Below are 16,814 nucleotides of genomic sequence, written 5' to 3'. Positions count from 1 at the left end.
TGCTTCTCTTTCAATTTCCTCACCTCCTTTTGGCAGTGCTGCTGCATTTGTTGATTGAGCGGCCTTTGGAGGTTGTAAAGGCTGCTCTGACCCTTCCACCCCCCTCATCTCCCCCCGTCTCCTGCTCTCTGCCTCTTCGCTGTCACTTGCTTGGCTACATACTAACTTGCTGTGGGAGGATAATTAGTCAGAGTGATTTCTTGCACACAAAACCCCACCCCCAGCCCCACCTCACCCTCTTTCACTTGCATCTGCTTAGCACAGCTTGGCATGGAAGTCATGTAACTCTGATCAGCCATGTTGTTTGTCTCTCCCTGTTTCTCCATGAGAAAATACACATACCAGATGCAACAGTCACAGTGAATATATAGTTTACATATGCCCGTTATGGAGCGATCCAACGAAGCCGACACAATGTAGGACAATATGTTTCAGATAATGTCAGAACTGCAAGGTCATCCCTCGCTGTACTTTACTGTGATGCTCAGAGGTGCAGGAAAATATCTGTCTAATTTGTATTTAAGCGATAATGAGCGATATATTAAAGTTAGCAGTAACTCTTACCTTTGTCAGTGAAATATACCAAAGCAACAAATAACAAATTCAAAGAATAATTAGCAAAATAAAACAATTATTGATTTGACAGCAGCGATAATCTGTATGGGATAAACAGTGGATCAGTTCTCAGGGGTGTTTTTAAATGCAGGCCTATACTTCACCCTTCTGGATAGAGTAAAACAACACAATTAAAAAATAAATTAATATAAACAGAGTCACATTTTTGTTATCTGCTAATAAATGATTGTTTACACATTATGCATGGTTGCTCATGCTTAAAATTGAAAAAGTCCAACTTGAACCCCTATAATAAGTTTTATGCCTCATTAAATTCCAGCTGTAAGCTATAGAGTAAACGGATTTGTCATTCTGCTTTGTCAGAGAATGCAGGTGTGTTTGGAGACAAAAGAACTTAGCAGAATATGTTGGTGGAATGCAAACTTTAAACTGTTTATTTGGGGCACCGTGACCACCTTTGCTGCACGTCATTGCTGATTTTTCTCTCTGGTTTTGGTACTCATTGTAAACATTGTAATTATTTGGGCGAAAAACTCCATCACAAGCTAAAAATCACTCACAGTTGACACATTATCACGTCATGAAGTTGCAAACATGTCAGAAACGTGTTACACATCCAGCAGAAACACAGCAACATCAGCATTCATTTGGAGTCTTTTTGTGGCAAATTTACATACAGTATGTGAAAGTCCACTATCAATGCTCTACTCCTGAGAAATATTACTTTCTTCTTTAGCCACTAAATGCTCCACAGTGTTCAACAGCTATTCGCTGACTGAACAAGTAGCTTATAGTACGTTTATAGGGGCTTTTTTGGCTAAAAACTGCCTGCTGCATCTGGAAAGGAGGTTGATGAAAGCAACGAGAGCTGTAACGGAGTGAGCTGGGGGGCAGAGGGTGCGGCTTCCCCGGGCCAACGGTTCTTTCCAGTTACAAAGGGGCCCACCTGGGACCCAATCTCCTGGTCTGAACGTGCATTTTTGTTGTTCAGTTGAAAATTATGAATAAAGTTTGTTTGTGTATCTTGATTGTGGAAAAAAAGTCAGACTCAGACCACATCTGTCATCTGCAGTGACGATCCCCCACCGCTTCCAAGAGGTCCTTGCAGCAAACAGCACCAGCGTGGACACTGTGGCCTATTTATATAGTCGTTAATTCCACCCCGTTAGTATCACATTGACAGGGCCCCCGCCACTCTAAGCTTTGCTTTCACACCTTTTCTTTGAGCTGATCGAACACTGGTGCGGACCTAACAACCGCACCGAAGACAGCTTAAAGAGTGGTCTCTTCAAAGTGGACTCTGCTGCAGAGACATGACATTTTAGCATTTTTTTGTACTATTAATATATCTAACTGATGATCATGAAATCTTGTATTCATCTGTCATAATACAAATAATTTAGTAACCACATATGCACGTCAGCATGTATGCATTAAACTAAAACATTTACAGAAAGAGACTCAGATATTAAGCCCTTCTGTAAAACTAGTTAGGTCCAAGGGTAAAGTGTATTGTTGTGGTAGGATTATAACGAAGAACAGGGGTGCATGTTCAACATTAGCCAGGGGCAGTGCATAATTTGTAAATTAAAACCGAACTACAGGTGTGAAAGCAGTTGGGTGATGTTAAAGACCTTGCGCTCCTCCTCCTTCCGTTTGAGGACGCCCCACAGACGCTCAATAGGGTTCAGGTCTGGAGACATGCTTGGATAATCCATTACCTTTACCCCCAGCTACTTTAGCAAGGCAGTGGTCGTCTTGGAGGTGTGTTTGGGGTCGTTATCATGTTGGAATACTGCCCTGCGGCCCAGTCTCCATGCTCTGCTTCAGTATGTCACAGTACATGTTAGCATTCACGGTTCCCTCAATGAACTGTAGCTCCTCAGTGCCGGCAGCACTCATGCAGCCCCAGACCAGGACACTCCCACCACCATGCTTGACTGTCCCCTCAAAATAACACATCACACAGCCATTAATGTCTAAACCGCTGGCAACAAAAGTGACTCATCAAATAATCAAATATTTACAAAAATGTGGGGTGTACTCACTTTTGTGAGATACTGTACTTTAATGTATTTTAATATGTTTTGTCATTTGGGTGAAACAACCCTTTAACATTCACTTAATTCATTCATTTAGTTAAATAATTCAACTTAAATTAGCTGAAGCAGGGACCTCTGAAATCTGAGTGGAACAATAATGGGAACATACTTGAACACTTGTGGGTTCTTATTTGTATGGACAGGTAGGTAGTTCCATTACACAGAGATGTTACATGCAATCTCCACTCTCTCTTTCTCTGTAGCATGGTAAAGTCTCAGAAATCCAATGATTTACTAGTGAACAATGGCTGTATTGAGACCACCCGCCATGCTTCGGTTCCTCTCCTCATCGTCCCGTTCACAAGCTTGTTACAACAAGGTGCATTTCTCTAGTACAGGAAAAGCTACACCCTGCACATGGTCCCATTCTTAATAGGTGTTCATTGTGTGTTTGTGTGTGTGTGTGTGTGGCAAAAATCTCTGCAAGGTTTCTGCAGTAATGGGTAGTTGTGTGCGGAGGCACACACTGCTTGCATCCGTAAATGTCCTTAAGCAATGTTATTCCTCTGCAGTGTTTGAATCTTATGCAAATTGTAATCTCATTTAGTGGATTCAAATAAAGAACTTGTTCGTACAGTTTTTGTGTGTGTGTGTGTGTCTGTGAAGATTCTCAGTCATCCAGGTCATTGTGCGTGTATGTGTGTGTGTGTGTGTGTGTGTGATACTGTGAGGGAATTCATCTGCCACCCGTCCTTACACTGCTGCTATTAAAAGGATCACTGAGGAACTAAGTAAATCAATGTGTGAAAACAAACCCCCTGAAAAATCCTGTGCAAGTGCACATCATTTCGAGGGCAAACACTGGATTTGATAATAGGATGGCTTGTGTCATCCAAAATGGTAAATGTGATTGGCTCTTAAGACGGTATGTGAATAAATACTCACCTGGTGCCTGGTTGTCTTACTACAGCTATACAGCTCGGTGGAGTTTGGGAGGAGGTGGCAGCTGGTACATGAGAGAGTGGCTCCCAATCGTTTCTACTGGTGAGTACCGAAATTTGGACAATGTTCTTCATAAAAAAATACGAACTTCATCTAAAATCACCCACAATTCAGCATTGGTTTTTGCTCTATTAACGCCAAGGCTAAATAAAAAAAAAAAACTATTTGTGATTTATTAATAGTATGATATGGAATAGCATTTACCTAGCTATTATTTTTTATAAATTCAACTTGTCTATATTGATGACCTACATAGTATGAAACATGGTAAAGCCCAAGCATATTTTAATGTATGTTATTCCTAAATGAAAATAGATGGATTACATTATGCTATTTTTTATGTTTTAGTCCTTTTTTCAAAATCAAGGTAGGAAAAAAGTAAACTTTTAAATAACCCCAGTTTATATTCTACAGAAAATGTTATATATACATATACACATATATACAACAAAAACTACAACCTATTAGGTATGAATGAAAATTAATAATGAAAATGACTTAATTCAATTGCAATTTATCAATATAAAACTTATTAATCATTCAGCCCTACATCTGATTAATTTGGGTCATTTCCAGATGTATAGGAAAACTATCCAACATGTACTTCCTGGCCACAAACACACTGCCACATTGTTGTTACAAAACAACAATTTCCTGAAAGCTATCAGCAAAACTAATGTTGACCTCAAAGCCAAATGAAGAGCAGTTTTGACATTGTAAATGTTCTGGACAGACTACGTCATTGCCTCTCCACAAAATGAGGGGCAGATGAGCCAGGGAGGTTTTTAAGATTTTCATTATTCATGTGTCTGACATGCCTGATCTTCTTCTGTGGCAGACAGTTACATTATGTGACTGGCAATATTCAGCTGTGGAGAGAGGCTTCAAAATCAATTCTGGGAGATGAAATAAACCATTTGAAGATTGAAATAATCTAATGGTTCCCCAACCGCAAGTCTTTTCAAGCCAAATTATGATATTATGTGACTATCTGGAATTATTGCATGATCATTGTTTAAAGTCTTTCAGATGAGGACTTAAACTAAACTTTAACGGTTACATTTAACATTATTGTCCCCTGGTTACCTATCTTTTCCTGAAGTAAATGTTCTCACCACCACCACACAGATGCTGTCTAACTTAATGGTAGCATGTCTGGCCTCTATAAAGTAACTAACACGTAACAAAAAGCTTGCACCTCAACAAGCTGCGGCGGAACTGTCAGGGTAGTAACAAGCTGGGCAGCCAGGAGTGAAAGGAGCCTCGAGGGCTGATGCTGCAGAAGCTGTCAGAGTTCTATTTTGGGACGCACACTGTGCGGTAGGTGTGGTGGTAGCCCTGGGTAATGAGGCTGCAGCGGCAGCTTATGTCTGCTGTGCATGTGGCCACCAAACATGCAAGGAAGAGTTGTAAGCTAATTTGCGATTTGGTGAACCTGGGCAGTGCTCACTCACAAAGCACTTGAACAAACAACAAACCCTTGAGCAAACTTTGAACAAACAGCACTCTAAATTCCACCACATTCAGCGATAAGCAGTTTGTGAGCTTAGCGGGTGCAGCCATCAAATGTTTTGCATATGACATTAAAAATCTCTACAGAAACATCTGGAGCTGCTTGGATGTGATATTTTTGCAAGGCAACAGCTCCATCTCATGACTAAGTCCTATACCAAGTCTCAGAGACCACACAGCGGTCCAAACCCGTGTTATACATACACAGAGACACAATGATAGGCCGTCGGCTTTCTGATCTTTGTCTCCCATCACAAAGGGTCGAAAATATACAAGTTTAAACCACCATATAGCTCCACTAACACAGAGAGTTATTCTGTGCCTGCCTCACACTGTTCTGGGGTACCTGAATGGATTATTAGGTGAAAATGTAAATGCGGTTTGGATAAGAAGGCTAACCTATTCACAGTTGTGTTTCATCTGGGAAATCACCAATACTCCCAATAAGTATATGATTAGAAGCTGTGGGGCTCTGACTGTCTCTAACTGTCTCTGCTTCTCAGTCCCCTCACACAGTCCTCTGTTATTTCTTTTTCCATTTATGTGTGGGCAACCTGTCGACACATTCTCTCTTTCTCTTCCCCATCTCTCTCCACCTCCCTGTTCTCTCTCCCTCCATGTGTGTGCTGGCTTTGCTTCTCCTCTGATCCCCCAGTCTTTTTAATACATATTTAATGCCCTAATGATTATATGCTATTCCATCTGCAGGCATCCCTACTGTAGTGAGAAAATCAATGGCCTTTCCTCTCCTAATGATGTCAGGAAACGTCTTTCTCCATCTTCCTTGGGGGGGGGGGGGGGGGGGGGGGGTCTTCTGTGGGGGCTCTAAACATTTAGCTCACACGGTAAACCTGAGGTCCTTTTTCCTTACACTTTCAACTGCCATCCTCAATGTAGACAAAGTCACGGTAATTCCTGTGGCCAAGCACTTGACTTAACCTCGCTGTTGTTATAATTTTGTCTGACTTCGAAGCATGAGATCTTTCAGGTCAGACAGCAGCTAGCAGCAGTAGGTGGCATCTGCCCAAAGGCAAAAGACCAATGGCGATGTTCCTGAAACACATTTGTCTGCCTTTCAGGTCGAAAATGGGTTTGGACAAAGAGCCGGGCTTAATTCACCTGGAAACCAGCATCTCTGAAGGACGTGAGTAATTGAATTCGGAGTTCAGCGCTCCATTTTCTCGTGTCTTTGTACTGTACCGTGAGCATTGTGCGAAAGTAGAGAGGCATTTGGAGTTGTGTGGACAATTCTGCTGAAGGGTAATGCAAAGGGACAGTGGAAATGGCTGAGTCTGGGGACACACAATGACAATGAAGAGAAAAGTAATGCATATATTAGAATGCTTTTAAAAGCAAGTGATTTAGCTCAGTGGCGCTCTCGTAGGTAACATTATAGAGAAATATCACTCATCCTTCTGAATGACAATGAACACTGGGATATTGTAGGTTGATATATTGGATTTGACTTAAGTTGCTTACTGAGTCTAGTGTCAGAATCCTTAAAAAAAGTATTCTTTTAGTTTTTTCTCCATAATTTCCCCATTTCATTTTCTATATTAGTGTCTGCCCAAACTTACTTTTCAAGTACATCATAACAAATATATAATCTTTGATGAAATTAAAATTTAAAGGGGAACTCTTCTGATTTCACACTGAAAGATCAATTTCTAGTCATGGTGAATACTACTCTACCCTGTAAAAACAGTCATATAATGATGATGTAAGGGAATTATCTCGACTTGAAGTTACAACCTAAGGGAAATGGAGTTTGAAAGGCCAGGGTGTTAACCAGACAGGAAGTGTCTAAAACCTAAATTCTATTGGTTGCATCATTATTATTATTATTATTATTATCTTTATTATTATTATTATCATCTTTATTATTATTATTATTATCATTATTATCATTATTATTATTATTATTATTATTATTATATATTATTATTATTATTATTATTATTATTATTATTATTATTTTGGGAAATGTAGGATCCAACGCTTTTAAAGCTTGACCCATACTGACTGAAAGTCAAGATATCTCAGCCTCTGCTGCGTCAAATTTTATCGTTAAAAAAAAATCGGTTTCTAGCAACACAGAATTGTTGGAGTACCCCTTTAGTGCTTGATAAATCCCCTATTCTTTCCCTCTCAGTTAGTTTTCAAAAAGCCTTCAAAGTAACAGTGAGACCTTTCTGTCAGAACACTCTCTTTGAGGCCAACACAAAAGAGAAAAGCCAATCATACAACCACACATAGCAAACATCAGTCCGGTCATGCAGCCAGAGACTATCACTATTGATCATGCGTGCGTGGAGGAATCCGACACATATTTGGCAGAGGCTAACATATGGAGACAGGCTCTCTCCTAGCGCCGCGATTGAAGGCAAAGAAAGCAATTGGCCTCTCTGGTCATCTGTCTTCCCTTCCGCCCGGTACCTCCCTTACTGGGACCACTTTATTGACACGAGTAATGTAGGAAGCCAAAAGAGGCTGCTTGGCTCTGGGTGAAGGCTGCCTTTCTTCATTGGCTAATACCAATGCTGATGCCATGGCTTGACGCGTGTGTATGTGTGTGTGTCTTTGTGTGTGTGTGGGGGAGCAGAGGCGCTGTATGTCACCTGCAAGCTCCAGAACTGCACAGATGCCAACAAGGGCAAACCATTCCCCGGATACATTGACCCCAATTCTCTGGTGGTGCAAGATGAGTATGTGTTTGTCCAGGTAGGTAATTGTCCAGTTTGCTCAGTGAAAAACATTAGAGCAGCGTATGAGGCAGAAAGTGCAAGGATTTTGTAGGAAATTTTCCAAGGTCATTCTTAGAGAGTTGTTATCAGGGCTGCTTTATGTGTCCCTAAGGTGATGAAAAATGCTTTATCTGTTTTTTTCTGTCTCTATAATGTTTTCACTCAACGGTTTCATCACCATAAGGTGTCAACCGCAGGGAGGCCAATCTACTATGTGTCTGCTAAAAGAGATGTCTTTACACCCATGAAGTTGCCCAAGTACACCCTGCCCAAGGTAACAACCACCTCCTGATTAAAATGAAATGAACATGGACAGATACTTATGAGATCTTGATAATTAACACATAATTATTTGATCATTGGTAAGATTCCGTAACTGATCATGGGATATAAGAATATATGAGACAAATTTCAAATTTAGTTGTAGTTTAATGCTGCACACCTTTGAAGTTCTCAAATTGCATTCAAAGGCATATAATATGCTTCCAGCTCTGTTTGTTATGTGGGTTAAATTTGCAGTATAGCACCTGTTCATTGTTGGCCCTGCGTGACATTCTCCTTGTTATTTATGGGCAAATCAAGGCCAGAAGTAACCCTCACAGTGTTTCAGGAATTGTTATTCCGCGCTGCTCCGTGTGCGCATGGCCTAGCTTGTCACGTCCCCATTGACAATTAAACATGTTTTATTCAATCGTGCCCTAGGCGCCCCGGTTGCTGACGGCTCACTGCAAGGTGTTATTGGCACAGTCAGAGGTAGATGAAGCACACAGCCAAACAGCATGGCCTCTGATGCATAATCTCTGCCCAGCAAGCCTGACATAGTGTCAATGATCGTAGTATCCTCTAAGTTAAAATACGCGAATACAGAAGAGGAAGCAACTCTGATGATTGAATATGATTAAACCCAGCTGGAGTGTGAGAAAATGATTCAATCTAAAAGTTTGTGTGTTTCTCATTGAGACATAAGAGATCGTGTTTTTGATTGTTAGGAGCAAATTTAGGCTTTCACAAATGTCAACTGTAAATGAGAGTGTATTCAGGTAAGCTGCTTATTTATTCCATTTATTCACATTAACTTCATTTCAATCTTAGAATAAGTGAATGTAAATGTTCTAGCCAAATGTTCGAGGAGTATTTCATGAGCTTTTTTGCCTTTTATTCAAAATAACATATATATTATACATATATTGTGTTGAAAACTACAATTCACTATAGCATGAACATATGACAGGGCATAGCTGCCACCGGCACAACTAAACATTCTGCTCAGCTTCTTGTTAAAACACGAACCTTTCTCATTTTAATGAGGTTCTTTTCATGTCATAACAATATATCTTTCATGTTGTAATGACGTTATAATCCTATACTGGCGTTACCTTTGCCTCTTTGCCAGGACCTGCATGTGATTAGTACGGATGAAAACCGTGTGGTTGCAGCCGTACAGGAGTGGAACCAGAATGAAACCTACAACCTGTATGTGTCAGACACGTCGGGGGTATACTACACCCTGGCTTTGGAGAACGTGGTCAGCAGCATGGGCCCCGAGGGCAACGTCATGGTCGACCTCTATGAGGTAAACAAACATGGTAGCAAATGATGATATACAGTCTGTGCTTAAAGTAGCACAGTATCATGAGGTGCTGGAAGTAGATTGACTCTGCTTTAGTTTTGGATTGGTTTGCTGTAGATGAGGCCTACTCTCCCCAAAGTCTGCAGTATTCATTTTGGCCAATTTCTTCTTTTTAAATAACAGTATCAAATAAAGACCTGCTTGTTGAGTTCCTAGCCCACAGGTTTATTATGAGCACCAATCAATATTTAAGAGCTAGGAGGCAGAGATGATGAAATGTAACTTGTTTTGTCATTTTGGAAAAGAACCCTGCTGCTGTAGGCCTACAGTCTTCAGAGCACATTGTGTGAATACGAAGCAGTTTCAAAGTGCTGACATCAACAAAGGCAAGAGAGGATTGTGCCAGGGATATAGATTTTTGGGAGGCTGAGATTATTTCTTTCTTTGATGAATAACTGCAGATATTACTTCACAAAATGCACCTAATCCAAAAAGGGAAAATGCTGGCTAATGCTGAGGGTCTGTAACTGGAAGGTATGCAGGTATGATTTTTAAAGACATATAAGCACCAAACGTAGGAGGAATTTATATCTCTGGATCAAACATTTAAGCTGCTGATGATGCTGCTCATGTCTTGCTGTGGCCTCTGCGATAAAAATCAAATCCACTGTCTTGATTGGGGTCGCCACCCAAAAAGAAGGATATGCTAAATCTCTCCTCGAAGGGAGACTGAAGTATCTGTCAATTACTAAACTGGAATTTCATTGCCTGATGTGATTGTCACTGGCTCAGTTCAGTGTCCCTGAGCTACTCCTAGGGGCCTCCAACAAAGAGTGAGATTCATTTAAGGCACACATTGATAACTCAAAAGTCACCAGACAGTCTATCATTTCCCACTCAGTGCTTGGTGCTGCATTTGGTTTTGTTGGGAATACGTAAGAGGTAAGTGTGCGTGGCTGCATCGCCACATGGCATGTGAGTATTGCATTCATTTTCTGATGATGACTAATATCTTTACTGCAGGACATGTAGAGTTTGCTTCCATTTTCATTGGAGTTGTGAGCCGTTCTCTTTCTCATTTCCCAGGTAGCAGGACTAAAGGGGATGTTCCTAGCCAACAAAAGGACAGATAACCAAGTGAAGACGCACATCACCTACAACAGAGGCAGAGACTGGAGGTTACTGCAGGCACCGAGCAAAGACCTGAGGGGCAACAGCATCCACTGCGTGCTAGTGAGTGTCTGCGTATCTGCGAGTGTGCATACATGTTTTTATATGTGTGCGCTTCCATCAAAGAGAGGCCTTGACAGAAGTTGACTGATCCCAGCAGCAATGAGAGGCCGAGCTCAGAAAGAGCAGCGCCCGTCAAAGCTGAGTGCTCTGAGGCTGCTGAGCTGAAAGGTCAGCCATTTTGATTCAGTCCAATAAGCTGACCTCCCATTTAAGAAACACAGAGAGAAAGAGGTGAAAAGCAGACACTTCTTTTTAGCTTCCTTTCTTTCTGAAAGCCTCTGAAAGTTGCGTACTTCTCAGAGTCTAGTCGAGCTGAGTTTTCACTCAAAAGCCAAAGTTGGACATTTGAAGTCTAACAGTGTTTCTTTTTAACTACAGACGTGGTGCTTGCTCACTTCAATCACCCTCTTCTAATGTGTGCTTAAGTGAAAAAGTAGGCTGGCTAAGATGACAGTGTAGATTTGATGATTTGTGTCGTACTATACTGAAGCATACTTCAGCACATCATCTTCAAGGCGCATTAGCACATCCTCTCCTAATATGACTTTGTATCAAAAAGAATCACCCCTTTTTGATAAACCAATTAGCAATTCTGTGGCATGCCTCGCCTTCTACCCATATTATACAGTCATTTGCCAGGAAATGTCAGAGTTTTAATAAACCTCTAAACAGCCCGTCACAACATGGCCTGCACCACTGGCATTTTGCTGGGTCGTAATGAGAATTGTGCCGGTAAAGGTTAACCCAATCAAAATTAATGGTGAGACCAGCCAATGGGGAAATGGTGTTTGTGATCAAACTTATGACTTGGGAGGGTTGTGCATCCATCTCGATGCAACAGTCGTTTTATTTAGAAGTGTCTTTTTTTGAGGGTGATAGTTCTGCTAATTGAGTTTGTGATTTTCTGCAGCCGTACTGTTCATTACATCTTCATCTTCACGTGTCTGCAAATCCCTACACATCTGGAAACATAGCCAGCAGGGACTCAGCGCCGGGGATCATTGTCGCATCAGGTGGGTGAGAGGGAATCTCTTTTGAGTGACATGTTGTTTCTCTTTTCCCTTTCTTCTTGGAGCTTGAGGGGGTTTCTTTAAAAACCAAGTCCCTGTTGAAACTCCTTCTAATCTTTTTGCTTTATCTATTACAAAGCAGTTAATAAATAAACTCTGTGGATTGTTTGGATATAGTTCATGACTAATAGAGTAAAACCTCTATCAGGTGCTCACGGTGTTTTTATAGTCACCGGATTATAGCAGACTTGTATTTCACCATTAAAAATGAAATACACACATAATAATATATATATAAAATAATGTTAAGATAATACATCCAATTGAGATGTGAAATGAATTCTGTATTGTATGGTTTGCTTAAATTTCTTTCAGCACAAGATGACAAACGAGACTACCCATCTGTTTTTCTCCAAGTCATTTCTTATTGGCAATGGCATTCTTAATCGAGTATAGTTTACCTCCTAGTATATCTCTTTTTTGGAGTTTCTTTTCTTCATCCATCGAAGCATCAGATGGTGTTGTGCTAACTCAAAGAGACAAAGACCACAAAAATCACTTAGACAGACAAAGCCAAAAGAAATCTGCCTCTTTCAGTTAGTTGAAATCTTGGCACTCAACATTTCAGTGCAGTGGCGTTTGCAGTGTGGCACTGCAGTTCTCAGCGCTACGTTCTTCTGTACAATTGCATTTGGTTGATTGCAGGTTTTTGCTCTTTACTTCTGTTGTCAATGGTTTGTCCCTATTCAGCATGAGTATATGACTCCCACAGGCATCTGACAACATGAATGTGTCACCTCACCTTTGAACAGGGGCAAACAGAACAGAAAGCCAGAGCATCAAAACTATATAATCTTCATGTCTCAGAGCATCATTGTTCCTGAGAACGCAGGATAGAAAGCAAAGACTCATTGACTCAGTGGGGGGGGGGGCAAAGAAACGCAAGAATCAGCAGCCCCCCAGATGAATTCACACCTCAGTGATATTTACTCCCACATGGACCGGCACTGTCAATAACACAGCACACGCCTCGGGTGTCTGGAAGAGGCCAAGATTATGCTCAAAGTATTGGTGTCTGGACCTTTGTGAAAAATTGTGAATTAAAGTGGTTACAGGGATGTGGAAATAGAACAATCGACTGATTTTGTTTGTTTCTTAGTGTAGTAGTTGTTTTAGCTCCCACTTGAGAATGGTTGCATGGTCTCAAGGGAAAATTCAGCTCTTTCACATCCTGGGCTTACTGGAGACCTATTATATTGCTTTTCCAGGCCTATATTGTAGTTCTGTGACTCCTATGGCAGCTTTGCATGATTCAAAGTTCTTATACTGGCTCTTCATATAGGCCTTCACTTCAGCCCCTGTCTGAAACAAGCTGTAGATGCTCCTGTCTCTTTAAGACCCCCCCCTCAAAGCCCACTGTCTTCTGATTGGCCAAGACCCGAAGCATGGTACCAGGCTGTTGTTATTGTCACTGAGCGTAACGGACAGAGTGAAGCTTGATTTATACTCCTGTGCAGGGTCTACGTGCTTGCATTTATACTTGCTGTGCAGGCTAACTTTCGGTTTAGCCCTCCGCGTGAACGTGAATGGGGGTAAAATTGTATACGTGGGATTGTTATCGACCGAATGGATCACATTCTGATAGTGAAATGAGTAAAATTTACTTCAAAGCATGGGGAACTTCCTGTCGGCTTAGAGGCATTGCAGGGCCAAACAGCTGACCAATCACAGTTCTCACCTCAACGTGTAGTTACATTTTTGAGGACGTGCACGTCTTTTTGCTCATAGGGATTTTTTTTTTACAAACTTTAACCTCATTATTAGAAGCTTTGGCCATGTTTAACATTATGTGTGATACCACTTAATTCCTATCCGATCCAATACCAAGTAATACCCTGGCTGGTATTGCCGATACCAATACCAGTTCTTTTTACATATTTTATTTCTAGTTTAATAAAAAAAAAGTTTTTTCAAAAATTCCAAAAAGAAAAATAAAGTGTACATGGGACTTAATGAAGTGCACAGAACTTTGATTTGTGCAAAATCCCGTATTGCATATAGATATTTTGCAAACATATAATTTGCAATATGGTAATAATGGTGTGTGAACTAGATGTCTGCGTGTTGATAATATGCTCTCATAATTTTAATCCAACACATCTTTGTAGTAACGTCCATATTGATTCCACATTCCGATTTAAGAGCACATGAACACACACGGAAGACGGACTAATGACTTTACAGCTCTGGAAATAAGACCATCCAAGGAGCATGTGAATGCACCGTGAGCCGCTGGTTGCAATTCACAACCCTCACCACTAGATGCCACTAACACTAATATACTGAACTTTTTGATATAGAATAACTGATAGTTTAGCTCAGTACATTTTCCAAGTAGCTTGCCCCACACTGGTGCTATGTTGTATACACACCACACCTCTATATCACTGCAGCAAGGTGAGAACCTCAACCATTGGAGGTCAGCAAAATTGAGATTTTTGGGTAGTGTTATGCTACTCTCTAAATGCAGCGATTGTAAAGCAAACAATTTTTCTAGAAGAGTTCAGACAAGGGGACAACCATGGCTCTGAAACACTTTACGGTCTTGTGTTAAACCACCTGGCACCAATTACAGGCTAAATCAAAGCAATTACAGCCTGCACAGCATTAGGAAAGCTCGTCTTAATATGGTCAGAACTGCTGAAAGATGAATACAGTAATCTGAATTAATTGCTTAATTTAGGAGTATGGGCAAATGTCGCACTGCACAGTAGGACTTCTGGAGCACTGTAATTACAGCCTCAGTCTGCAGCTGCAGGCTGGAGTGTCCTGCTGTACAACCACTGCCCATCTAAAGGCTATAAATTTGGGATATTTATGATTTCAAATAGACTTCATTTCCTGTGTCCGCATTATGCAGTTTCTAACCTTAAACAGTTACTGATACTTTGTCTTCTATGTGTTCTGTGAATTGCTGCCTCACCTCCAGGCTCCATTGGTGCAGAGCTGACCACCAGCAATGTCAGTGTATTTATCACCTCGGATGCAGGAAACACGTGGAGACAGGTGAGGGTACTTTTTTTATTGTAATAATGTCCTGCTGTTAAAAAAGAGTTGGGGTGGTAAATTTATCAGACTGTCAAAATACAAAATACATTTTTTTTCATGTTTGCTAATGTAGTGGGCCCTATATAATTATATATACTATATATACGCTGTATACTGTATATTAACTTCTTAGGGAAATTACATTATTATTTCAGTCAGACTTTATTTATTAGTGTCAACTAGTCTGTCAAGAGACTGGCTTCGTGCAAATATACATGAACACTGCAGTAAATGTTATATTATTATTACAGACTCACACCTGATAATTCATTTTTCTAGTGATGTACCCACTTGAATCATAGCCACTCGACATATGGAGCGCCATGAACTGAATGACCTGTCATCCTCTCACTGAAAATATCCTCCTCCTCACTCACTCACTGTCCCTGATTTTATCATACAAGCTTTTAATCCTCATACTCTAGCCAGTGTTTTTAAGTTCGATCATCAATCATCAAATGAAATCTTGAGAGACATTTGATTCAGTCCCTGCATGTGCCGGTGGGAGGCCCTTACCTCACTTGATCCCGGCGTTGTTAATTTATGGGGGCTTGTTCCTAATTAAACACTGCAATGAAAAATAATTATTCGGAAGCTGATGTAGCAAGTTCTAACGCTGATGTATTCTGTCTGTGTTTGTGTGTGCGTGGTGTATTATTACTTTGTAATTCTGGCTTGAATGATACAGGGTGGGTGTGTGCAGACGTGTGTTGGACATACACACTGGTAACAAGCCACAGCAGAGTGAGCTCTTTTTTTGTCCCTGCAGATCTTCGACGAGGAGTATGCAGTGCTGTATCTCGACCAAGGAGGAGCCTTGGTCGCAATAAGACACACTCCGCTTCCCATCCGACACCTGTGGTGAGTAATTATGACACAGACGCCATTTGTCACAGCATGGCTAACTCCCTCGCAGGAAGCTCCAAGTCTTAGTTAAACAAAGGTGAATTAGTTTGTCTTCAAACTGGGGGACAATATCATCCTGGCTGAAAAACCCACGAGCCATGGAAAATTCTGCTTTGACAATTGTCAGTCAATTTCACCTTTCCATGTTTGAAGCCCTAATTAGTCTAGCTTCTACTAATCAGTGTTCACTGAGCAGAGCGCCTCAGCCCTGTGCGGAATATGAAGTAAAGTTGTTAGACAACTCCCAGGGTCATTAGCTTGTGTACACACTCGGAGGGTTAGCGTAGGCGCCTTCTGCAACAGCTGTCTGTGTTCCCAGGTTGAGCTTTGACGAAGGACGGCAGTGGAACAAGTACAGCTTCACCAACACTCCTCTGTTCGTGGACGGTGTGCTGGGAGAGCCTGGGGAGGAGACTCTCATCATGACGTGAGTGACAAACATTTGTCAACATTGAAACCTTACAATCACACAGAAAAAGCAGAGTAACAACAAAAAGCCTCTGCGTGGTTGTATGTATGCACACCGTGTGCATGCTCTCTGCCTCAACTCGAGCCACTGCTGCTTGCATCTACACCAAGCCTGCTCGATTCAGCATTCCTGACTGCCTGTTTTCCTTTTCATGAATAAAAAAAATTCTCCCAAGGTCTACCCAACATCAGAACTGGCTGTCTCCAGATTATGATCACAGGAGATCAATGCTTTGGCAGCCAGCGACAGCGTGACTGTCCATTTGAAGAATATGAAGGAAAATGATCAAAATGATAAAAAAAAAAAATCCCTGAGAAAACAGACAAGAAACTTTGCTTTAGAAAAGTTTTAACAACATTAAAAAGTGGGAAGAACAGTGAGTATGATTTGGTGTGTCCTCAGAAACCAGATTTATGAAGATTCCTTTTGTGTTCTTTCACATTTATTATTAGAATTGCCCAGAGCTGGTGTGCGTGCATATGGTATGACACAGCACTACCCCTTATTGCAGCAGAGACTTAGGACTTTGGAATGTGTTACCAAAGGGTTTCCACAGCCATTACATTAATGTTTCATGACACCTGCCATAAATGACAGACTGACATTTGGCTCTGTAGTCAGCTCTACAGGAGAGTGATAGGG

At 41.1% G+C, this 16,814-nt stretch overlaps 1 protein-coding gene across 5 annotated transcripts in view; it reads left to right on the top strand.

Moving 5' to 3' along the window:
- Positions 1 to 16,814, top strand: part of LOC119899802 (VPS10 domain-containing receptor SorCS1) — a 159,402-nt gene that overhangs the window by 116,382 nt on the left and 26,206 nt on the right. For all 5 annotated transcript variants that reach the window (XR_005443916.1, XR_005443915.1, XR_005443914.1 and 2 more), the window contains exons 5-14: positions 3,589 to 3,662; positions 6,212 to 6,276; positions 7,735 to 7,853; positions 8,061 to 8,150; positions 9,270 to 9,449; positions 10,533 to 10,679; positions 11,590 to 11,692; positions 14,679 to 14,755; positions 15,567 to 15,658; positions 16,023 to 16,130. Coding sequence is in view for 2 of the 5 variants with exons in the window: in XM_038714566.1 (XP_038570494.1) it covers positions 3,589 to 3,662; positions 6,212 to 6,276; positions 7,735 to 7,853; positions 8,061 to 8,150; positions 9,270 to 9,449; positions 10,533 to 10,679; positions 11,590 to 11,692; positions 14,679 to 14,755; positions 15,567 to 15,658; positions 16,023 to 16,130 (1,055 nt within the window). In the remaining 3 variants the exon portion in view is untranslated. The remainder of the gene's footprint in view (positions 1 to 3,588; positions 3,663 to 6,211; positions 6,277 to 7,734; positions 7,854 to 8,060; positions 8,151 to 9,269; positions 9,450 to 10,532; positions 10,680 to 11,589; positions 11,693 to 14,678; positions 14,756 to 15,566; positions 15,659 to 16,022; positions 16,131 to 16,814) is intronic.

Source organism: Micropterus salmoides, unplaced genomic scaffold, assembly GCF_014851395.1.
Source record: "Micropterus salmoides isolate LMB-PRFRI ecotype aquatic unplaced genomic scaffold, ASM1485139v1 Ms_hic_scaffold_12, whole genome shotgun sequence".
In the NCBI taxonomy this organism is placed as follows: Eukaryota; Metazoa; Chordata; class Actinopteri; order Centrarchiformes; family Centrarchidae; genus Micropterus; species Micropterus salmoides.
Note: the sequence above shows the minus strand (reverse complement) of the source record. Positions and strands in the feature narration are given on the sequence as shown.